At 43.7% G+C, this 25549-nt stretch overlaps 1 protein-coding gene across 1 annotated transcript in view; it reads right to left on the reverse strand.

Annotated features, from left to right (window-relative positions):
- Positions 1-1704: 1704 nt before the first annotated feature.
- DDRGK1 (DDRGK domain containing 1) overlaps positions 1705-25549 on the reverse strand; it is a 37818-nt gene continuing 13973 nt past the window's right edge. Inside the window, exons 3-9 of the mRNA XM_026048872.1 lie at positions 24326-24432; positions 22038-22139; positions 12132-12254; positions 9958-9996; positions 6009-6065; positions 4483-4531; positions 1705-3170 (exon numbers count right to left, since the gene is read on the reverse strand). Of these exons, the coding sequence (XP_025904657.1) occupies positions 2998-3170; positions 4483-4531; positions 6009-6065; positions 9958-9996; positions 12132-12254; positions 22038-22139; positions 24326-24432 (650 nt within the window). The 3' untranslated portion in view covers positions 1705-2997. The remainder of the gene's footprint in view (positions 3171-4482; positions 4532-6008; positions 6066-9957; positions 9997-12131; positions 12255-22037; positions 22140-24325; positions 24433-25549) is intronic.

Raw genomic sequence — 25549 nt, forward strand, 5'->3', positions numbered from 1 at the left:
AGAGAGTTACCAGCCTGCACATGCTTGATCTCACCTCTGTTTTCCCCCCAATTCCTAAGTCATTGGTCTCTCCATTCCTGTGCAATTCCACATCCTTTTCTCTTGTGTTGAGTCCAAGTCTGGTTCTGTGCTGCAGAGAGGCTGGGAGGAAGCCAGTGAGGACGAGGCTTCACAACTGCAGACCAGTAGCTGATGTTTCACCTGGCACTGCAGCGAGGTCAAAGCTAAATCTGCCACCGCTTTTTCACTGGCAGCTTCCAAGCCAGGGCAAGGACCTACTGGAAGTTTCCACACAACAACTGCCCAACCCAAAGAAACAACAAAAACAGGGTTAGGTGCAGCCGCAAGGAGAAACCCGGAGGCTAAAACTAGTCTCCCAYTCTGACAAACAACATGAAAGGCAGAGTTGCTGCAGAAAGATCAACCAGTCTGTTTCATGCTCCATATCCCACGTGCAAATACTTGGCCTGACTGCCTTGGGGCTTTGCAGACCATGGAGACACTCCTTCCTTCAGCTTTCAAAGCAGGAGCTTATGCAAGAGGCACTTTTGGGGCACTTGTTATCATTGCAGCTCTCCAGCAGACCATGACTTTGGCTCGCACAAKCCTCCTTCACACTGCACATTTCAGCCTGCCTTTCCATGACCCGCCAGTGAACCACAAACAGCGATCTTGGCTTTGCCCCAGCCCTGTAAAACGGCAGTAACGAGCTGGTGCGCATTGTGTTCGTATTACGAAACATGAATTTTGCCCAAACTAAGGTGCAGGGCGCTGGGAGCAGATGGCACCCGCTGCTCGCAGCGGGCAGCTGCGTGAACTCTCACTTCTGTTAACTAACCTGGTTTGCACCATTTAAGGTAACAGCTAACGCGTCACGTCGCAAGTGCCAAGAAATAACGCAAGCCCCAAGCCCCTGCCCAGAACAACAGCAGCACAAGGAGGTTCTGCAGGTGCTGTTAAACCTCAGGCCTTGATGCACTTGACTTTACATCCCTTATCTAGACGTGGCACGTCGCACTCAAAGCACGTTTTGGTGCCACAGCGGTGCAGGATATTAATTCCACAGGCAGCAGCCTCAAACACCATCTGAACTCTACAATAAGAGATGCAGTAACTAGTTGGATGTTGTGGAGAACTTTGCACAGATTCTCCACGGAGGGGACATTGCCAGACCAAATGTGTGACTGCTGCACACATCAGCTAAGCAACGTCTAGAAGCAGCTTTGAAGATGAGACATCCCTACAGAACCACGATGCAGAAGGTGCCCCATGCAAAAGGAGCAGCTCGCACTGCACGGTGCCCACATTCACATTTCTGCTGCATTCACAGAAATTGTGAGTGCATCTTGTAGTGCCGAGGATTTAACGGGCTTCCTTTGGCCTCAGAGCACTGGAACAGGCTGCCCAGAGAGGCTGTGGAGTCTCCTTCTCTGGAGGTCTTCAAAACCCGCTTGTGCCACATGTTCTAGGTGACCCTGCGTGTGCAGGGGGTTGGACTAGATGGTCTCTAGAGGTCCCTTCCAACCTTAAGGATTCTATGATTCTTTGACCGATAGAGCTGTGCTATCGAGCCTGCTGTATTACCTTATAACATGCTTTCATRCATCAAAAAAATCCACAAACTCAAATCTCTGCCATTCTTTCCAGAAAATTTATTTTACTTCAAGAATAGTCCATGACAGAACTCCAACCAGATATAAAAGGGCAAAAATCAAATTCTGAATAATTTGGAGATAAGCCTCAGATACCAGGTAGCCACTTTGCTGGTAAGTGCCTGGCAGTGCATTCCAGACATGCCAATTTTCACGCTGCTGCTGCCCCGTCACCCTGCACATTCAGCAGCAGCACTGAGGTTTCACAGAAAACCTGCCTGCTCCCATTCTTTTATTGCTCTCTCCTCGCATGGATGACACAAGCCAATTCACCCTCACCTTGCTGCTGTATTTCCTGATAGATTCTCTTCATTTCAGAACGGAAAAAATAACCCAGCATCAAYGAGGCTATTAAAAAAAATAAGTATTTCCTAGGCAGGAAATTAACTGAGCCCTAAAATTACAAAAGCTATTAGTGATCATTTACTTGTAACCTTAATTGTATGATTCACAATCCCCCAAATTGGCTTGTCTCTTTTTTTGTAGATTATTAAACACAGGGCTGTGAGGCCTTGAAGGTCACTGAGATGGTTCTTACTTCCAAAGATGAAGCCTCAGAATCCAGCTGGTATCAGCAGAACTGGCCCACACAGCGAATGAGGGGGATGTGCCTCTGCCTGGAGACGTTTGTGTCTTTTGGCAACAGACACAATCACAGCTTGGCCGCAAGCAARCTTCTGGTATTATATAAATCAAACCAAACAGTTTTTTATATGGCAAAAGCGCTTAAATGGTAAAAGTTTTCTGAAATTGCCTTTGAAAGCCCTTCCAACTGCCACTCCCTAGGGTTTTATCATTTCAGTAGCAAATTTGATCTTTCTTTTTCCTGTGCCCTCCCAGTGTTGACGCAGAGACAAAGTCTGCAAGCCTCAGCCCCCCCGACCTATTGTTCCAGGCTGTATTCGTCACTGCCACTAAATTCCTCAGCTCAGCGTGTTCAGAGCAAGCCTGGAGAAGGCTGAATGCAATCAGGACCTGATGCATTCGCTGCCAACACCGGAATGTAGAAACAACGAGAAGTTTGGGATGTTCACATGGGACTACCTGCTAAGGTTAAAAAAAGACCAGGTAGGTACAAATTGCTGCAATTTGTGGGGTACAGGCGCAGCAGGGTGGCTGAGCTGCAAATTCTTCACCAGCATCTGCTGTACAAATGACAGTCCAGTTTTAGATCAACTCTCTCATAGACTCAAAAGCAAAACCTTAGTGAAGTCTTGCAGATAATGCTTAAAAAAGTGTCTTATCTGAAGTAACTGTGAATGGGATGGGGGGGGTTTGTTTGGTTTTAATCACRTGGCTTATTCGCTACCAGGTTAAACTCGTGCTGTGTTTTCGAGCTGCACTTTCATGCCACTGCCTGAGCGACAGCTCCGCTCTCAGGCTGGAGGTTGATCAGGGAGTTGCTGGCTTGGGCCAGCTCGGCGATGGAGACCCGTCCTCTCTGCTTGATAAAGCGAGCCACCGCAGCCATCTCCTCCGGRGTGATGTAGATGAACTTCCCTCTGTCATCAATCACACCTACAGCGGGGAAAGAAAGGGATGAGGGGTCAGCACTTTGGCTCTTCTCAAATCCCAACAGGCATCACTCACGTTAGGGCCACTTCTTCTGGAAGGAAGGTTTAAATGGATGAGGCTGCATTTCATACCTAGGGCAGGCAGAACAACATGCCAGAAATGAGGCCTCTACTTCCATCTTTACTGTCAGCTCTTGGCACAGGGCTAGGACAATATCTGAGTGCTCTGGTAGGACTAATATTGTTCAGAAAATAGCAAAACAATGGATTTTTTTTCTATTGAGTATGGCTAGTCTGGAAGTATCACAGCAGCTACTTTAAATATGTAGCTGTGGTATTCAAGTTCTGGGCCCMGGCAGCCTGTTGAGTAAAGGCAGAGAGGTGGGAGCTCCAGTGGAGCCTAGCTCGGTCATTCCAAGTTATCCTCTGGAAGGCAACGAAGCTCCAGTTTTGAACTGCAGTGGCTCCATCAGCACTGTGAATAGCACTCTCTGTTCCTGACACACGACAAGACCAAGTGCAGGAGGCACAGAGCCCTGCTGGCAGGCTGTTAAGGCCACAAGCACAGCCGGGATAGCACACCCCTCACGTCCTGATTCAGAGCACTTTTAGCTCACTYGGATGGAGATCCAAATGCACCCACCAGGACACGGTGGTCACGGCTCGCAAACAACTTCCAGGTCTGTAAATGTGTTTGCGGTGGCCCCTTCCCCTACCTCCTCCTCAGAGAGCAATGACTTCCCAGCAGTGAAACACACAGCTTGTTCAGGCAGGAATGTGGCCACGTGCTCCGAGCCTGTTTGCTTTCCAGCTTTGCTTGCACAAGGCACACAGGCAGGAAAAGGCACTTATTAGAGGTCTCAGTTTGGGGCTGTCCGCAATATCTGCTTGCCCCACAGCCATGATACCAGCTTTAGACAAAACATCTTTAAAACAGACTTGTAAACCACCCAAAACAACCATGGTTTTTTTTTTTTTTTTTTTCAAGTTAGCAATTTGGAGGGCATCATTGGCACCCAGCAATATCTAAAGCAGAGCTTAAACTATATGTGGGGCTTAAGCTGGTCCCTGCACTGTTATGGACATTTAGCCCAAAACTTTGTCTATGGCATCACAGGAGCAACCACGCACGTAATAGTGGCATTAAAMAGAAGGGTTTCACAGCAGCCGGAGCAGGGATAAGTAACACACCTATTGATCGTGTCCTGCTGGGATCCTCTACTGTTTAAAATAGAAATTGCACTGAGGATCTCCCCTTAAAACAGTTAAGATGTTTTCTGCAACCCGCTAAAGTCTCCCAGTGTTTTGTCTGTCACCTGTTAAAGTGCCATCTGCCATCAAGTCCTGGATTCTGTTAATTGCATCCTATTCAGAAAGGAAAAAAAGAAAAAGGAATAACCAACTGATTAAGAAAAGGATAAAAAAAAAAAACACGCGTTCAGACATACTAGAGATGGAAGTTCATATTTAATGTGTCAGTAAAAAGTATTACAGTGAAGAATTCACATCAGCACCTCCATACAGATGGATGCATTAAGTTCTTTGTCAGAAGTAGTTTGGGTGCAGAACAGGACAAGCATCTGCAATTTCCATACCCACAGAAGAGACTTATCTGGAACTTACGGCTATTACAAAACTATTTCACAGAAGGGAGTTCTGTGCATCTTTGCAGGGGAAGCCTGCGCTGTGCCAATGCAACAGTGTTRGTGCCATAAAGTCTTCTGATGACTTCTCCAAGAAGCTTTGGACTGTATTCCAAAGCTTTGCTTTTTATTTTTTTTATTTTTAGTTTTTAGTTTTTCTCCCCCTCCTCCCTCAAGCTAAGGTGTCCTCTGCTGCTCCAAAGAGGAGTTTGTGCCTGGGGAATGCTGTGATCACACCAAGCATGCAGTTCATCTACAGTTTAAGCTAGTATCTAAACTAAGGTTCTTGCAGTCCTGCCTCTCTCCCTTATTTGCACTCATGTGACTTCAAAAAAAAAGCTATAGCTGCAATTTCTACTACATCAACTCCCTGAACTGCCTCTCTTAATGAAGTGCTGGTTATAAGGCCTAGGCAGGGGGATAGGAGTCTAGACTTACATCAGCGCACGCTGCTCTGAAGATACAACCCAATATCAGATCAGGAACAGAACAACAAAAATCCACTTACAAAGAATTCCAAATGTGCTCAAATTAAAACCAAACAAAATCCATGACTACTTCATGACTACTGCGGAGTCTAAACACAAAACATGGAGAAAACAGGAAAGAGGACCGCAGGGATAAAAAAAGAAGCACAGAGATCACATCACAAGCTCACTTGGGGAAGACAGGGACTACATGCTGCTGAGAGAGACATTCTCAGGCAATGCACCAAAAGAAAAAAAAAAACTTATATATTCTGCTAAGCAAGAACTCAAGAGCAACAAGGAATAGTCAGAGAGGTCGACTTGAGACAAAGCCCTTCATATCTTTCTGCAAACATAAAAACACTATCCAGTTACCCAGGCAGCATTTGAGTTGGCTTCCAGCTCCGCTCTTGATTCCCAAGTGCCCTGAGCAGCCCACTTAGTAACYCTGAAAACACTGTTAGCTGCACTGGCCAACAAGGACCTGGGCAAGAGTGAGASCGGGCACGTTCCACTGCAACAACCTTGCAGGACAGCGATCTCTTGCTATCTCTGTGCTTCTCTGATGAATAGCTATGTTTTTAGGGCTGATTTTGCTGAACTTCACCCAAATCTGAGCATTTTCTGAGGGATGAGAAACCTGCTTGGAAATTACCCTATCTTCCTACTTTCTCTCAAAACTAAAAACCTCCAGACTCAGCCCTTGTATATGCACCCCAAAGCTGTGCTTACCTGTGTTCGTAAGCCCAAATGAGAAGCCAAATCTTCCAGCTGAATCACTTTTGCTTTCTATGGAAACAAGGRAGAGTTAAATGCAGCTGAATTATGGCTTTTAATTTTTTGTTTTCTGTATGACTAAATAAAAAGCACATGTATTCAATTGGAAAAGTAGCGCTTTTCATTTCAACTTACTGTTCTTAGAAATGCTTTTTTTTTGGTGAAAAAAAAACAGACAAATCCTAACTTGCGTTACTTACACCAGTTTGCTCTGTGTAAGGTCTGAACGTGCTGGCCCATGTAAGGGGGCTGAAATACAGTAAGACTGAAATACAGTTGCCAATGTTTCTCCTGAACCACTTCTTACCTTACGAGGACAATAAGAGCACCGGCCTATAAAACAGCCACCACACTGCTCTTCCTGGCATCTGGAATTCTCAGTGCTACCTCTGATTTCCAGTATGCTTTAGCAAGACCCCATTCTGTGAGAGAGATGCTGCAAAATACCTTTAAGTGTGTATACATCACCTTTTCTGCAGCTTTCAGTGCTTCCCTCTGTTTTGCTAATGTGTTAATTGCCATAATAATCTTCCCAGGCAAGTGAGTATCCTATTAAAATTGTCAATGCAGGAACACACAGAAGTGTGCGAGCACTGCAATGATCTTAGAGAACAGCGGCAGAAGCTGCAAGTGCAAATTGTCATTCCAGAAGCTGGAAATTCTGGAAAATGGCCAAATTGTCATTCTGTCATTCCAGAAGCTGGAAGTGCAAAACTGTCATTTGGCTTTTGAAAGAGCCTCCTGCTGCAGCCTTGCTCAGCCTGGGCGCTGCTACCACTGCTCACATCTGCTTTTATGCTTCCCTGCGACTCGCACAGCGCTGCGGAGAAAACAGCTGCTGCACTGGACTGCAACTACCTGGTTCCTGTTTTCTGACCTGCAGAAGTTGTAGAAACTCATCCTTTTGGATGCACTGAAAAGATGCAATGCTGTTTGCAAGGAATTTTGAAAAGGTAAAACTGCTGAAATGCACTTAGTTATTTTTCCAGACTATACTCCTAGGAGATGTGTGTTTCCAGCTATGTGAATTACACTTATGGTAATGGATGCAACACTTCCAAGCAATAAATACATTCATTTCTGACCTTGAGAGCACTCTGGAGAGACACTGAAGAACGAGAGACTGAAATAGTTGAGTTCTTCTTCATTAATAAAACGAGAAGAGAAAGCAATAAGCAGCACACAGGTACAGTAGTTGTGAAGTTCGATACAGCCAAGCTAGAGAACTGAATACCATGGACTGAACATACGGGACTGGAACCAGTCCATGGAATTCAGTTCTCAGAGCTGGGAACTGCCAAGACTCGTCACATCTTCTTTTAGAAGGGCAGGGGTGCAAAACCACATTAAGCACGAAAAACAGGATTGAAACCTTCACTTGAAGTATTCATCCCCAATGACCAAATACACTGGGAGCTCTCTAAGGCAGATGCTGCTGTGGAAAGGACCCAGAGGACGGGGTGGCTCCACACACAAGCTCCAAAATGCAGCAGTCACATTGTGAGATCCCAAGGCAGCAAAACCCTTGCCCACTTTCTCACATCTTGGAGAGAGGCTTCACTTCTGGAGGGCAATATGCAGGCACCAGTATTTTACTAAATGCATGCAATTTTAGGATTTTTTTTCCTATAAAATGGGAAAGGGTTAAAGTCTCTGGGTTCTTTCCTATTCCCTTTTCACTATATTTGAAAGGTTGCTTCTGTTCTCTATTTTAATTCACTAGCTATTACTCGGAAGTGCTCAGAGATAAGAGCACTGCTCAAACCAGGTGAAAACCAAGTGCAAGGYCATATTTCTCTGGGCTAGAACCAGCAGCCCCAGCAAAGGAACCGCTCTGCCCCTCTCCAACCACCGCCCACTTCGATTCCTCTGCAAGTGCTGGCAGCGCCCGGAGAGCTGGTTTGCAAGGGGCACYCTGGGCAGCTATAGCGTTGCTGGAAAATAAATAAAGGTTGGTTATTCTGCTCCTCTGAGAAGAGTTGTCACGCTGTAACTTTGGATTATTGAACAGAACAGCTAAATTAAATCTTATTTTTTTAAGTACAATTTGTCTTTTAATTTGCAAGTCTTATAGACAGCTGCTTAGTATTGCTTTTAGATGCAAGTCAACAACTTCTGTGAAGAGGGCAGAGGATRAGGGCAATACAGTCTATGCATTAAGTATATTTTCATGGTTATTAAAAAAACTAATAGAATTTGTAAAAGAAAGAGGTGTCCCAGTTCTGCACCTTATCTCTATGCGGCAAATCAGGTGCTAAAACACACTCTGAATTAGGTTCTCCAGCCCGTGCTTAACTTCTCTGACGTCAAATAAAAGTGACTAATATAAAACTGTACATACGTTCAAACAYTGAACTGAGGCTTCTGTGACTAATCTGTTCCATCCAACAAAACTACCAGAGCAACGTGCAGAACCAGACCCCGTAGCATTATCCTTAAGAAATCCTCCTCGTTTTAGCAGCAGATGATCAGGGACGTGGAAATATCCTGTTGTTCTACCACCTGTTATCCCGCAGCAGCTTGTTTTATTTAATATAAAAACCAAGACTTTCCTTAGTCTTTGGTAGTATCTTAAAAGCCTTCATGGACCCTGTGATGAGGGTCATGCCATGCAGACCATCTGCAGCTAGCAATTGAAATGCAAGATGTGCTTACCAGCTGTGGCCATTTCAAAATCCCCCTCTCCACCAAATCCTGGGAAAATGAGTCTTTTTCAAAGGGATCTCCTTCAAAGAAATCTCTCTAGCTTCTGTGGGAGACAATACCAATTGGCTCCAAAATTACATCTACTATCTGATGGCTTATCTTCACACGAGGGTTTTATTTCCATTCTTGAGCTGAGGGCAGCACCACCAGAAGCCCCAGGGATGCAGAGAGCAGCACAGAAGCAGATGCTTTTGCTGCAGCTTTGCAGGGCCTCGGGATCAGGCTGGTTTTCAAGCCTGGGTGGCAGCCCCTCAGGCTGATTTACCCATGAGACAAACCTGTTTATTGATCCTTTTTTTGCTGGCGTARTGGACATCCAAAAGTGGCCCAGATTCTGGCCTAACAAAGCAATAAGGAGGTCACTAGATATGCGGGAGATGTGCTCGCTACGGAAACCTTCCACACGTGCAATTAATGACAGGCTGAGTCTGGATTCTAATAAAGGTGGAAAAGGATTAACTGGGGCTAAAGGTCAATGTTAGGCTAAGAAAACTGCATTTGAASTTTGACAGCAATAATGGACGACGAAACATTTGCTCTTACAGTTYAGAAGTGCAGAGAACTGCAAACCCACCATAACTTTTCAATAACAGCATGAAAGACTAATACACCTTGTTAAAGACAAATGATTTTTTCCSCTGTAGTTACCCCTTCTAAACATTAAGAAAACACTGTAAATTGGAAGGAGAAAAGCAAGAAAAGAAATCATGCAARAAGCTCGAGTGCTCCTTACAAAGCCAGCCAGCATTTCACAAACACACCCTGCAGAGCAGACCACGTTCAGGTACAACAGTTCTCATTTGCGCTGAAACTCTCTTTTTTAAAYTTAATTCAGTAGTTGACATTCACAAACAAAAAAGCCTGGAGTCTCCAACCCCAGCAGTCAACAGCAGACATTTCCATTCATAATTTTGTGTGGGATTCACCAGAGCTTAGGTAAAAGACTACAGTCCTACCCAGGAATGAAGATACATCTGTAATTAGAACCCATTTTAACGATGATGGACATGTTCACACATGGTTAAGTACCTCATGTAGGCTTTACTTAAGGTATCCCTTTTGTTGCTTGYTGGTCATTTAAGCAAATTAAAAAGGAAGTAAAGATTTCCCTTCTTTCTGTGGCTCTGCTCTTTGACAAAGACATTTTACATAATTTAATAAGTAGAGAAGGAGGAGAAAAAGACCAGCAGCTGCTTACCTTGACATACTCGAGAAATTCCATTAGAAAGCTTCGAGACTGGATACGGCAAAGGAAAAGAATTATTATTTTAAATTACTGAACACTAAATGCATCATCAACTTGCTGCGAATAAAAACTATAAAAATACGTTTAGCTTGCATACAAACCAGCTTGCAATCCTAAATTCACACACACATGGGAGATTCTGAACTGAGAAGAAGCCTGGTTTCAATTTTAACTTGGATTTATGCTGGGCATTTTCTAAGGGTATGGCTCAAGCACCATGTGAACTCTCTGAAAGCAAGCCCTTCAGCAAATACTTATTCTTCACATCATACACAACCTGAAACAACCACATCTGGGTGCTTTTGTGCATTAGGTTACGTGCACGGAGGATGTTTCTGTGCAGAGACTAAGCACAGAGCAACTCAGGAGGCAGCTCCTGCAGATGGCCAAGTGCAGCACAGCTGCACAGCACATGTGGAAGCTGGAGCCATGCTCTAAGCGAGGCACCTGAAATCAGGYATTTTAATAAAAGAGGCTCAGCTTTCAAAGGCCATGCAAACAATGTGATGTTAACRGGAGATCCAGTTACTCTGCAGCCCTGGAAATCAAATCAGCCTTAATTAGCTGGTCAGTTTTGCATCCAGGCCCCTAACTTGGAGCTCCAATTGGAGCACACCAGCCTCAGCAACACATGGCAGAGCAAGCCAGGCTAACAGGATCCCAGCAGGGTCTGGCACATCATCTGGCACAAAGCAGAAGGGCACCTTGCCATTTTTGCAAGGCTAGTGTCCCAAATTAACCATGTACCCGTGGCTGTTTTTGAAGAACACTTTCCAAACAGTTAAATTAACTATTTAATTGACTATTAAAAAAATCTAACCACTCCCCCCAATCCAGAGATCTTTTGATACTCTTGTGAGGGAGGAATGACCTTCTCYGCTCCATGTATGGAAAGATTCATTTCTCTCTGATAGGTAGCTAAAGCCAATGAAGACATTCTGGCTTTGAAGTGAATCTAAAATGGACCAATTTAATTTTTAGCAATAATCTGATCCTCTAGCAGTCTCCAYAGTGTTTAATTGGGCCAACTTCATTAACGAAAAGGTGGAACAGTAGCTTTTCACCACGCTTTCCTCTCTCAAGTCTTTGCAGCTAGCAGATTTTGGATAGGAAAGATTGAGGATAGGGGCACGTTTTTGAAGGCTCTTTCAGTAAGAGCCAGGCATTGAATTGCTCCTCACTTCTCTGAAAATCTCCCATCTCTTGAACCTAACCCTGGCACGATGCAGGGAACGTGKTAATGGCAAGGGGAACATGGTGAGAACCTGAGACTGAGGCCAAGCTGTGCTGACTAATTACAAGTCTCCCAGTCACACCAAGGACAAACTCATCCAATTCGGAAGGGTCACATCAGCAGAGCAGGAAGAGCAATGAATACACGTGTGTGACCCCAGAAATAACAGACAGAATTTAATGGAGTTGTGGACAGCTCCAATTTGGCAGCTGYAACCCAAGGGCCACCTCAGCACTGTTGGCAATTGGCATCTAACAGGTTTTCTCCTCGGYGTCCTGTGAAGGAGAGCGCTGCCTCCCACAAGAGCCAAACGTGTTCACCTTTGCTGGGCTCCCATGTCACGTAGCACATTCCAGGCACTACATTTACAGGCAGTCACAGGAGCAGCACATTAGAGCATTACGAAATGCTTAAAATACTATCAGCCAGTGCAATCTTTTGCAACATGCAATTTTCTAGCATACAGATTTCTAACATACAACCCAGAGCACCCAGGTTGACTCCTGTGATTTTTCTCAACAGAAAGTTTTTAAGACTAGCTCTGTTTCTGCTGGATTTTTCATTTGATTTCACAGCATCTCTATTCCTGCAGAAAACAGAACCAGAAATTAAGCTAACCCAAACATACATGGGCTCCAAATTCTGAATTTGGCCCCCGTTTCATCTGGTATTACCTGGCCCACTGGCACACTGCAGAGTGATGGGGCAGAGCCGCCCACAGCTGCAAACATCCAACCCCTGGATTGATTTTATTCCAGTCCACCCATGAAGGGAGATGAGAGCTCGTTTCCAGCAACAAGCAGTTGCTTCAGCACTTCAAACTAACTAGTAGATTCTGGAACGAAGAACTGTAATGTTCCCTGGGAACTATTTTGAACACAGTTCAACATACCTCTTCCTCTGTCATTGACTCCTCAACGCCCTCCTCCTCAACTACGAAACTCTCCTTCAGCTTCAGGTACTCTTCATACTCTCTCTTCTCCTCTTCCTCCTTTGCTTTCCTTTTTTCCTCTTCCTGGAGGGAAAAGATGGCAAGTGGTCAGCCAGCACCTCTCCAAACCAGGTTTAGTTTCAGAAGTTGAGGAATATCTGCTTCATTTGCAGGCCAGTTTTCCATTAGGAGAGCCTGCAGACAGAGGATGTTAGAAAACTAAGTTCTCACTCGGTTGCCTCATTAATTTCTCAAGCTGCTCTGCTTGAGAAATGTCCTTTAAGAAAGTAACCATCCCACATGGTAGCACAAGCCCGCACGCAACTCACTGCCCTAGGCTGGTTCCTAACAGATCTGATAGAGGGGAGGAAAAAAATGCTCTTATATAGCAAAGATCTTTCTTCATTTGCATGAACACGGGTCTTCTGCAATCACCTGACAGGAAATCCCTGCCCCGACCGCACTTTTGATGTGATATCCACATTTTAGCAGCTAGCACTAGGGCTCATTTGGAGCAACCACAGAACAGAATGGAGCTTTACGGGTGTCCATCCACGGGCGTGAAGCAGCTGGCTGGTAGGGGAGCTGCAATAAAACCTCTTTCTGATGACCTACAAGCCAAGCACGTCTATGCTAGTAGAACGAACTGCAATAAAAATGCCATTTAGTTATAAGAAACAAGGTATGACTGTACTAAGAAAAAATAACTTATTTTGCAGGTTTAACTGTTAACCAAAACCTACAGGCTCTGCTTTTAGTTACTGCAGTTAGAGAATTTTTATCTACTCTAAAAGAACTTTCGAAAGTCCTTAAAAAGCCCTTGCAAAAAAGACAACTCAGAAACCACCAAGCCAGACACATTAATATCAGTGAAACGGTAACAGAGAACAGCCATGCATGTTCACACAGCAAAAGTGTAATTATAAAGTGATCTCTATCACACACAGTATCTTAAAGAAAGAATTTCAAATAACAACAGTTTTCTAGTTGGATCTTATCAGTTTGCAGCTTTTTTTCCCCCATTGCAATTCTTGAAACACTTTTATATATAAAATTTAAATAAAAATGTTTCCTTATGCAACAATTCCTTAGAGAAATTCATGTTTGTACCCCATGTGCTACCATCAGAGCCYGTTTTGACTCTGCAGTGCCTTGATGAACACTGGGGAAGAGCTCTTCAAGTCTCAGTGACAGTCTGCGCCGTGCAGGAATCCATCTCTTCAGTAACAACTGTCCTGATTTCTAAAAGCTTACTGCTTTCCCACTAATACAGGAACTGCTGTCTTAAATGGSTGGAAAACGAGCACTTGTTCCATTAAAACAGGAAGACACAGAGATAAGTTACACATCAAATGTCCTGAAAAATGTCCGTGTTAGAAAAGACACTAYGTAAGGCCAAAAACAGTCAGATAACCCCATTATGTTGTGCCCATAGGGCACAGAAGTGATGCCCTCTGATTAAAAATGTATTCCCTTTGATTAAGAAAATTTATTTTCTTAATTGTATTTCACAAAACTCCTGGGAAGTCATGAGAAGAAATGAAATCAACGTGCAAGCACAGGAAAAACTAGACTGAAAGGATCCCACTGAACATGCAAAGTCAAAACTATTTTTAACGACAGTCTCATGAAAAAGCTACAGATCTGAAGAAGCTCTTGGAGAAAAAAAAGAGAGAGAAAAAAAAAAAAAAGAAAAAACATTTTCTGGGTGATTTATCACCATAACGATTATCAGCAAAAGTCCAGCTGCAGATTTTTTGTTTACTGCAAGGACGGCAGGAGCCAGGAACAACACAACCCTATTTCATTTGGAAGTGACAGCAGCTCTTCTTTTTCTAAGCCCATCAAATTTTATCTTGATCCTGAAAATAAAAGAATAAGGGCGTTTCTCTTAATCTACTACAACGGTTGTAATTTGACATAACTCGAAAGGAGAAAAACTGCAAGAATTGAAAACTGCTTTGGCAAATAATTTTAAATGATTCTACAAAAGAAATCAAAAGACAGTGTCCCATTTCCAAGTGGGACTAACAAAAACTGAGCAATATTTTGCTTTATTTTTCGAAGGTCCAGCAAGCAAACAAACCTCATAGCTATCTCTCTTATCTACCCAAAAAGCACTATTTTTATTCAAGTTTGTCAGCATGTTAACATCATTATTTCCATTTCCAGCTCAGCAAAGAGACACACTTCTCTGCACGTGAGAAAGGTGGAGTACTGAGCTCTTGGACAGCTGGCCCTCTTTGGCCCTCTCCTTACAACCCAACCCATCTTCCACATCCAAATTCTCACGCTGTGGTCACCAGGGCATTTCTAGGTGGTCCACGCCACCGTTTTGGCAGCTAAGGCACCTCAGCCCCTGAAGCCTCATGTTCCTGTCGGCTGCTGCCTCCTCCAGAAGGCTAAATAATTCCAGAAGCTTTTCAACTTCAAAATCCCAGCCACTCCCAATGCAGCTGCCTCACATGCTTTCAACTATTATTATTATTATTAACTTTTTCCAGCCACTCTAACCTTCTTCCATATGCCCAAGTCCTACAGCAATTGCACAGAAGATGCATGGTCGCATTTAGCCAAGATGCATTCCCAAAAAACCCCCACCTACCTGCAAGCTTAATCTACACATGGAAACACGGAGTTCCAGTTCAGGACTTCAGCGTCTGCTAATTAAACAGGGCCCAGCACTTGCTTTGCGTGTGCAACAGAGGCTGCACTCAGCTTAAAAATGCATTAAAAATTCAACAAAAAACCCCACCCAACTTCACTGATGGGGTTTCTTTAGTCCTCCCTGCTCTATCTGCTTTTAACGGTGGTGGAGCTCAGTGGCAAAGCCRGGGTGCCCGAGGAGAGGGCAGAGCGGGGCCGCTTCCCCAGCCCTAACGCAGGGTGGGGATCAGGGGAAATCCCAGCACGCTGAAATGGGGTGGCTGCTGCTGCTGCTCCCCTGCAAAAAGGGGAGAAAGGGCAAAGCAGCTGCAGCAGGTTTGTTCTCCTCACCCTCCTAAATGTAGCCCAGCTGGGGCTTGCTGCAGAGTGAGGACTCCGTTCTGATCATTTTCCTACACTGCGTGTGAAGGACCGAAACTCCCCGCTCTGATCTAGTCTTTATTGAAAAGGCCGTAAGCTCCAGCTTCCTCAAAAAGACACCTCTTTCCTTCTCTCTCCAGGCAGATGCCCACATTACCGCTCGGATCTACCTGCGTGCTCTCARTCTTGCGTGGTGTTTTGGTAAGCAGAGCCCCAGGAGCCTGCAGAGCTCCAGTGCTGGGGGAGATGCTTTTCAACACGTTCTCCCCTGCTGAACTGCTCGGCTTCCCAGTCCTTCCCGCTGCTCTCCAGGCTCCCTCCATCCCTACTGCCCACCGAGGGCCTGGATTTGCCGTCAGGCTCCTTTCAGATCATTACTTTCTGCTCGCCTTTGATCTTGATCACAMAGATTATTTCCATGGCATCAAAAACATTAATTGTGCCAACTGCACAAACGCCCAATCTCGTATCAGCTTAAACCCAGAGCGACTTGAAAACTCTTCTGGATTTATAGCTGGGAGCAGCCCCTGAGTCTTGGGATCTTCTCTTGGGACCGAGAAGCACCCTGGAGTCTCAGGATGCTGCATAAATATCTGCAATTTTCTGGCTGGTTGTAACATTACAGCTTCTAATGGTTTGGCATACAGCAAAGGGCRAGGGGACAATGCCCAGCAGGAAATACCGAGCCCCAGCTTTGAGTTTTTGCTGCAATAACCCATTTAAGGTGGTACTGAGAAGGGGAGAGACYGGCCCATGCGATAAGCAGCTTTCCCAAGAGCTTTGCCTAAGCAGCTTTTGCTGAGAATGGAAACTGCTAGTTGCGAGCCGGGCCATCTCCCCTCCAAATCAGATAAAGGACCAACTTGCTGACAAACAAATCATTTATAGGCAGCTTATTCCACTGCTTAGTGGAAGAGATCTCATTGCTGGTGAGGAAAGTAGAGCAAGCRCTGGGCTCTCGTCAACCTCTGCCTGCTGCCAGTTGCTCCTGCTCCAATTGCATTGTTTGCAGAATGAGGAAGAAGCTTTTGGCTCCTCTGGCAAATACTTCGAGGTTCACAGACTACAGACATCCCTTCTCCACCCTATATAACACCTATTTCTTTGTCTTACAGTGCAGGTCCTGAAGGAAGTAGAAGCCAGGAAAACAAGTAAACAATTTGGCATAGAGCAGATTGAGTTCCAGGTTCTTCTCATGGCTCAGAGAGGAAAAGGAAACCATCTTTAGGAAGGCAAAATAAAAAGGGAGCATCTCCTACCAGTCCTCAATCCCTGGAGAGACTGCAGAATGAATTTTCTGCAAGCTTTTCAAGCAAGCTGTGGTTCTTCAGAAGAAATTAATTTTTAGAAAAGCGTACATGCTTGAGATCTGATGCTGAAAACCCATAGCAAACTGAAAACCTGCAGCAAACCTCCCCGGCCTCCAAAGTGCACCAGGATGCATGAAGAGCRGACATAAATGCAAGGCCAGTTACTGAGAGGGTCTCCTGAGAAGCACAAACCTCAGTGTGCCCAATGCTACACAAAGTAACCCACCAGTCCACACTGTTCACMTGGGTGCCTATTCTTACCCGATGCAATAACAAACCAAAGAAAGGAAATTTAAAGGTTCTCAAGAGCACCACGGTTGGGGTCACTAGCAGATTATCCACTTGTAGAGCTCTGAAGCAAACTATTTGTATTTGGGTGCTTCAAAAACAAAGCAGCAAGACTAAATTTAGTGCCCTGAGTTTGGAAACTTTGGGTAAAGCTACGCTTGAGGGAAAACAAAAAAGACCCCACTAGTTTTTTATTTTTAAATATATCAGCAAACAAATGCCCATTTCCACTCCCACACCAGCCTCCTTTTGCTTCATGCCAGTTAAAAGTTTGCTCGCTGGAAGCTCAGTATTTTTTCTTAGGATATCCAGCCACGTTTCACCAAGAGCTCACGCAGCAATGGATTTGCAAGCAACAGACTCTGTTCGATGCTGCCTTTTGGTGGAGAAGAGCAGGATCACCCCAAGTTCTGCATCAGCACCGCTAGAAGCTGCTTCCTTAGCACAGCAAAGCCAGGCTGAGCRAGTGAAAATCTACAAAAATCCCTGTGCACAGGAGAAAAAAAAAGATAATAAAAAAGCTCTTTGTGAGCAATCTGCAAGGCTTTGTATAAAGACACTGTTTTGCAACATCAGAGGAAGTTCGCTCTCATTGATAAGGTGTCGGTTGGTAAACCATCTCACCACTAAAAAACTCCAAGAGTGAAAGGGAAATCCCCGGGGGTAAAGCAGAGCTGAAACAAATGCCAATTATAAAGGAGCTTCCTCACATATATAGCCAATCAGGTCAGCAGAACACTGGAAAGGAAACTTGAATTTAAAAATATATTATCTGGTTTGCAACACTGGAGCCACGAGGCAACCGCATTTTATTTATATGTGCATACAAATATGCTTAAATAGAAGCAAGGGGTTATTTTTCTCAAGAATATGCAAGATTTCGGCCTTTGTAAGTCCGTTTTAAAGTTCAGCAACATGTAATGCTGTGTGGAGTTGCCCCAAAATAATTGGAAAGAGATATCTATTTTTCACCTGATTTAGGGATTCATTATTTCCACCAGGCTCYGTGTCTCTCAAACTCCTGGATGGGTGTGGGAAAGAGGGGTTAATATTCAGCAACTTCAAAGATCCACGCTGAGGGCTTTCTACAAGACCTGCAAGCTGCAACATGGTTTTCTATCTCCTTGATCCTATTTAGGCTTCCTTTATCATCTGACAAAGTTTTTTGATAGTATTTAATGGAATCCAACCTCGTTGTTGCCTACGATCCAGCTATTAGTTTAGTAGCTAACGGGCTGGAAGTCTCCTTCACACGAAGGAAATCTCAATGTTCAGGGAAGTTGAGACATTTTTGGTTGAAAAGCTAACAGAGACGGTTGCACGGGTAACGTTTTTTGACTAGCTGCTCTTCACTAAGTTCTCTGGCAAACAAATTAAGTCTATTTGCAATTAAATTAAACTTAGCCAGTAAATTCATGTGAACAAAACCACTTGGTTCACATCACTGGATGTGCAGTAAGTGAAACAGTGCACAAGCTGTGCACACAGGACTGACTTTTCCTGGAGGCAGGAAACTCTCCTCGTTGGGCCTCGCAGCTTTCCTGAACTGTAGCTGAAAAGAAGGGAAAAATGGAGTCATCTGACAACAATTTTTTTTTTCCCCTCAGAAAAACTTCAGTAATAAACTCTGAATTTCTTGCACTTTCTGGGATTATATAAACTAAGGGAGAGTTGGTAATCAAACTGTTTCTAAAAACGCCCTCTGTCTTAAAACTTAYGACTGATCAAATCACCATTTGAACAACATTTCATAATGCTGCCTTTCCATTCAACACACACAGGAGGACAGAACGTGTGCAATGCCCAAAACGCTATTGGTGCAAACCAACAATCCTTTCCCAAGGAGTGTTTTTCCAGGGAAACAGCATCCTGTATCCTATGCGTTGTGCAAAACACAGCACAATTACTTCAGGCCCGCATGGGAGATAAAGGATCAGAGAGGCAGTATCTTTTACACGACACAGCGGGTCTGCAAGGAGATTTGAAAGGTAACGTGTTGTGCTGGTAATGACAGGTTGTACATACACGTATCAAGTATCTRCTCATCCAATTCGTGTCCCCTCTCCTTGCCCAGGCAGGACTAAAGCCATTCAAGTCTTGTTATTACAGTTCTCCCTGTAAATACTGCTCTCTCTGCTGACTGAAGCAGGAACTCGGAGCACCACAGCCCGAACACGCAGATGTCTCGCATCGATCTGCTTCCTGTTCAAGACTCATATGAAGACAGACACATATAAATTACTAAGCAGGCGAACATTAAACACTAGCAGAGTTTTTAACTTTGATCCACACTCAAGATGTGTAGCAGCTACTGAATTACCAACCTGACTTGGCAAAAAAAGGAGCAGAAATTAGAGAAATAACACATAAACACACATAACAATGGGAGTTTTTCCACYGAGTAGCAGAATATTCATGATGTAGCCCAGTGGGCTGGCTTGCTGCCCTAATTATGACTTACTGAGGGAAGACAAAAAAATGAATTCTGTAATTTTAAGTATCTGAGAAAGTTATTGCCTGAAGTGAACACTGAGCTAAATTTAGTCATCTGAGCGCTTTTCAAATTTACGGCGAGTAAATGTGAAACTTCCTTGCATTGTTGGGCACTGTTATTCACAGCAGAAAAAAAAATATCAAAGCTGTAAATTATACTCCTCATTTTTACTAAGCCTTGCAAAATGGTGGTGGAAGCATCCCAGTGCAGTCTTTCCTAGAAAGACTGAAAATTAGACACAAATAAGATTTTCCCGAGTCAAGCAAAACAGATTAGCCGCAATTGAGCCGAAGTGGCTAAATCTGCTGTCTTTTTCTTCCTTTCAAATGCAGCAATTTCTGCATGGAAGACATCTCTGGTTAGAGTTGTACCTTTGTTTTCTACTCAGTTCTTCAGATGTGCCCGAGTGATCCAGCTCAGGCGGATGCACCGTTACCCCCCAGGTCACATTGCACAGTAATTAGTAGAATTAACCTCTTTGCTGGGGGATATAAAGGCTCTTTCTGAGCAAGTTGGCTGAGCTCAACTGCTACTTGCCTGACAATTCCCCTGCCTTGCTGGCCACCACTCGGGAAGGAATTGAAGGTCTGTCCTTAGCCTTCTGTAGGGGAAACGTTCAAAATCATGAGAAAAAAAAAAAAAAAAAGAAAGAAAAAAGAAAATTGTGGAATTGGGTAGAGACAAAACACACAGAACAATGTATTACTGGAAGGAAACCTCCCACCCATGCTAAGTAATCTGTTGTGCTTGGCCTGTAGGATGGACGAGTCCCACAGCAGGCAGGACAGGCCACAGAGCTTGTGTGGCCTCCTCCCGAGCTGCAGGTGTCAAGGGGAGAACCTGGAGATGTCCAGGACAGCAGCCATGGGGATCAAAGGCAGAGGTGCGGGCTACAGTCCAAAAGGGGCAGGAGAAAAGATAGMAGGTGCAGACAGATCTATAGGAAATCACATCAGATTGTCCTGTTTGCATGAAAAAGCTTGAGCAAGCAGAGGAATGGCTGGGACTCGCTGAGCTCAGTTACTTAATCTTAGCTTTGGCCACTACCAGACACTTTAAATTTGTGCAATTTTCTTAGAAGGRCAGTTCTGGAATAACTACCCCCTGAAAAAATTCTTCTTAAGACTGCTTTGTAACCCAAAGTCTTGGGCCACATTACAAAGCGCCTTGATGTTTCTACCAACAGCCTCCCCATCCAACTCGATCTCTGAAATTTAGGAGCCTTCTGTTGATGAGAAGGGATCAAGAGAGAGCTCAGAAGATAGATGATTTTTCAGAGAATAACCACATAACATAAGCACACATTCTAGAAGCTGTGCAACATCTAGTGGATACAACCTGCAGCATAATGTATGGAAAAAAAAAACATTAATTAAAAAATAAAATAAATTAACAAGTGSCTTTATTCTGCCCTCACGCAACTAAGGGAAGAGAAAAGAGACAAGGCATTTTCYCCTTAAAATGTAATCAGTAACACATTCCCATTTATAAAATTTCTGCTTGAAACAAATTAAAATAAACCTGCTAGCTATTAACCAATATCCTCATGCGTGCTCAAGTATCCTGGGAAGTTCACACTGGAAGCTGAGGGCTCTGCTTCCCCGGGGGGGGCAACTACCCAACGCAGGCTGGTGCAGAACCCCTTGGCTCTTGCCTCTAGGAGCACGTTGCAAAGCTAATGCACAACTTGCTGCCACTTCTTAGCCACTAGCACAGAGCAGCTTTGAAAGAACTGCTTGCCTTCCTCAGCGAGGAAAGTGCTTATAAGTATTTCAGTTTTTCCGGGTATTTCAGTTTTTCTGGGTCACTTCTGCTAGAGAAGTCTAATGTGGAGAGTTTAGAAGCCTGTAATTGTAAAGCACATTGTTAAATTCCATCATTTGAATTAAACTTTATAGTTTTGCACAAGGGTTGCAAAACTGGTTGATGGTGTCTTTCACTTTCTACCCCGCTGGTTGTTGCTGCGAGGCAGGCAGAACTAACAAGCATCACTCGACACAACAACAGGCAAAGAGCACAATTTTGAAGAAAAAAATATCAATTAAATGCATGAAAAGCTTTTACCATGAGCATGATCAGCTAATGGAATAACGGCCRCAGAGGCTGGGAATTCTCCATCCTCAAGACAGGCACAACTTGGCTGCACAAGGTCCTGAGCAACCTGCTGTAACCAGACATCCTCTGAGCAAGACAGCAGATCAGATTAACCCCACGGGTCCTTTCCAGTCTATCCTGTGACTCTGTGACAACCAAAAYTTGCCTGCTAGGCACCATTTCAGCTGCCCTGGAAACTTCTACCATGATTAGACACAACTCCCTTCTTCAGATCCCCACACTTGAGCTGGGCCCAGACAAATAGGGACCAACTCTAAACACTGCAATTGTCAACACAGCAAACAGGCCCAACAATTATTTTTATTGCTCAGCAGTAGCAGACAGGTTCCCCTGGAAGGAAATTGCTTTCATTTTGCCCTAACCTCTGACTGTCCATGCTTGTGTRTTCAGACATTTGGAGCAGGACTTTTATCACTTCTCTGAAGCATCCGGGTGAATAAAGCTGGGATTTTTTGTTGAAATCCCTCGGTATGACTGTAATTCAAACTAAATGAAGCAACAAAACTGCACAGAAAAGATGCCGACAGGGCTAATGAGAGGGAGTATTTCCTCAGCACAGAGCTTAAAGAAAAGCAAAGCTACAAAGAAAAACTTGGTTCAAAATTTCCATCTACAAATTATAGTCAATCCCACCTGTCGTTCTTCTTCGAGACGTATTCTCTCCTCTTCTTTCCGCCTTTCCTCCTCTCTCTTTGACTCAAGTTTTTTCCGTTCTTCTCGCTCTGCTTCTTCAGCCTAAAGGAAAGAAAAAAAAGCAAGCCAGGACTTATTCTTCCTGAATACATACAATTTTAAATTTCATATTGTGATACCGTGGGGGGTTTTCTTATCATCTTCCTGGGTGCACGTTTAGATAGAATAAAGAAACAAACCCACTTAAAAAAAAGAAAAAGTCCTTACCAATTAACTTTTTCCCTAGATCCTTATTTTATATTGTGATAAGCTTATAAATTACCCCTCTGAAGGCTCTTTTGCAATAAGGTTTTTCAAGCTTGGTATGTGCCTATGAGCTTATTGCTATAGTAATAGTCTAAAACACCCTGACACAATATTACTTTTCTCCTCACTTGAAATATAGTTGGAACAGCCTCAGGGGACAGGGTGAGGGAAGCAAGCATGGGCACAATGCAGCCTAGGTAAATCTCCGCAAAAATCATTTAAATTTTATGGATTAAAATTTTTAGAAAGCAGAATCCCATTTAAAGAGATAAAACAATTGCACAGGCCTCTTCATTTTATTTTTCTTTACCAAATCTAGCAGAAATACTGTTGCAAAGAGAAAAACTAGAGTGTTTAATGTATCGTTTACAGATCTTTCTAAAATTGTTCTTCAGTCTCTTAAATATAATTAAATTTGAGTATAGCTATATTAAGAAAGCACGCAGAACACATTTTTGCAGAGGATTTGTGGCTTTGAATGTTTGAGTGAAAAAAGCCCAACCAAGGAATTTACCTGTCTAAAAGGGAAAATAAAAATCAGCATTTCTAAAAGGAAACAAATGATTCCTTGCTCCACCAACCAGTGCTTATCTAYCTTCATTCAATTTTGCTCAGATTTTCCACAAAAGAAAAAAAATCCAGCCTAATTACRTAGAATGACTACGGAAAGTTATGACAAAATGGTTAAAGTACAGAGTGAGTGAGCAGAGGATCGTAATGGGGGGCTATATATAACCAGGTTTGTATCATCTGTCCTGTCAGAGGTCATGCTATTACAGTATAAAGCAGAGACATCTGCTCTGCGTTTAGGCCTTAGGCTACACGAAAATTCAAGGTGGAGATTCACCTTGGAATCAGGGGGAACCAAGGTGAAAATTCAAGGAATCAAGTTGAAAATTCAAGGAAAATTTCCTCGCTTTATGTGGACCCTCTCCACATTAGAGACCTTAGTTATTTTATGACGCCACTCTTTTCTATGAGTTGTGTCATGTCCACTTTGCACTTTAGGACCCGTYATGCAAAGTCTGAGAGTTTGATCTACTTCTTGTTGCCCCCTGCAAGCCCATGTTCTGAGCTGCAGAACAAGACCAAGTTTGAAAACCAAAAGTCTGACTACTAAAAGGATTTAAAGCATAACGCTGCAGTCATCCATAAGGATGCTTCAGAAAGAAAGACTGCAAAAAGAGGTTTGCTTCCCAGGTATTAATAGCAGCTTGCTAGACAAAACCGAAAAATGAAACAGCATCTAAATGGGTAATTTTACACAAATAAGAAATGCAGTAACTGAAAAGCTACAGTGTGCTCGCTCTGTATGCTTGGGCTGCTTTAAAGACCATGCTCCAACCAAAATATTACACATTTCAGTGGAATACAGGGTCTGTTTTTCACCTTCTAAGAACAGTGAGCACCTCTAAACAGAGGTAAAACCATAATTTTTTCCTGCTTTGACAGCACATGCAAAACAACTCAGATCTCCCCAGGGTTTTAGTTGTGGGCCCTGCGTTATAACAGCCCTCCCTGCATCCATTGCAGCTGCCTTCTGGAAATTGCTCCTCAGCTCCAGGTCTTGTGGGATGCAGCAACAGAGACCACAGAGCACGTGAAAACATGAAATTTTACATGAAAACATAACTCAGGCAAAATAAAAGCTGAAGTCAAGCTGAACGGATGCAAAGCTGTACTTTTAAGAGGATGCAAGGCACAGAGATTAAGCTGCAAGTTAGCAGAAAGAGAATTCAAGCCCTTTCTTCCCCCTAAGAATCCCAGCGAGCACAACCAAAAGATGGCAAGGCAGGGGAGAACACATCCCCCTCTGAGGATGAGGCACAAAAGGCTGAATTAACATTTTTAGAACAAAAATGAAGCAGCTGTAATGACCGCAAGGCTTTTGCCTCTCTGGAGTGTCAGTTGTCACCTGCTCTTTGCTGACTGCTGCTATTCAGGCTCTGCCCGGGGTTTTATACGTGGCAGGAAACGCTTACCTCTCGCTGAGCTTTTCTGGCTTGTTTCTCTTCTAATTTCCTCTGTTTCTTTGCTCCGATTTTTCCAGACACCTGAACTTCTGGCACCTCCTCACCATCCTCTTCCTCTGCAAAATGAGTTAAAGAGTAAAAAAAGAGACCTTTAAATCATCCGCGTAGAGTCCACTTGGAAAACAGCACSCTTTCTGGAAGAGAGACGGAGCAGTGGAAAAGGAGGCACAAGTAGGTTTTGGACAAGACCTAACAGATGGAAAAAAAAGGAAAAAAAATACAGGAATTGCCAAAGCCACAAAGTAAAAGTTACAAGGCAAACACACGCACTGCAGTGAGGTCAGAAATAAGAGTTTATTTGATCTTTTGAAGGAAAGCTTTCCATAAACATTTTCTTGTTTTCACAACTAAGAATGTATCTTCTTTTATATATATATAAATAATTAAAAATTTATGTATTTTATATACACACACACACACCCTGTTACTGCACTTTTACTAATTAACATCCAGACACAGACACTGTCTTTCCAGTTACCCTTAACACAACAGACATCCTTTTTAGGAGTGGGATTCAGAGGGGTAYTGCTCATTCTGTAGTTCCAACATCACATACCAATCACTACCCTATAGAGCCAACCTTGAGGGGAAGACAAAAACCACTCCCTACAAGCAAATCTTTGGCTTAATTTCTTTTAATATACTTCAAAAGCCCAACAATTTTGCATGCCATTCGCTGTTGTACAATCTGTTTGGTTGCTTCTAAAGGTGATTTGTGCAGGCTTGAAGGATGAAAGTATCGTAAGCTCAAATGGTGTGCAAATACATGTACATCTCTGCTCACTGGAGGCTAAGAGAAAAGAGCATTTAAAGACTGCTATCCCCCACAATACAGCATGAATCACTCTGTTCACTAATCTAAATTAATCCTTGCTCCTACAACATAAATACTGTGGGATTGACTTTCACACTCCAGGAGGGAGTGTTAAACCCCATCAGCTCCCTGAAACTGGCTAGGACATGGAGATCCACGCCTTCAAATGAGCATTTTAATGAGGACCACGGTGCAAGATCTTCATTACGAGGGTCCCCTGTATCACACAAAGTCATTTCTACTCTGAGCACCAGCAGTGCTGCCGGGAAGGGAAGGGAAGGGAAGGGAAGGGAAGGGAAGGGAAGGGAAGGGAAGGGAAGGGAAGGGAAGGGAAGGGAAGGGAAGGGAAAAGTTGGGTG

This window comes from Nothoprocta perdicaria, unplaced genomic scaffold, assembly GCF_003342845.1.
Source record: "Nothoprocta perdicaria isolate Ctin4 unplaced genomic scaffold, notPer1 scaffold_58, whole genome shotgun sequence".
NCBI classification, from domain to species: domain Eukaryota; kingdom Metazoa; phylum Chordata; class Aves; order Tinamiformes; family Tinamidae; genus Nothoprocta; species Nothoprocta perdicaria.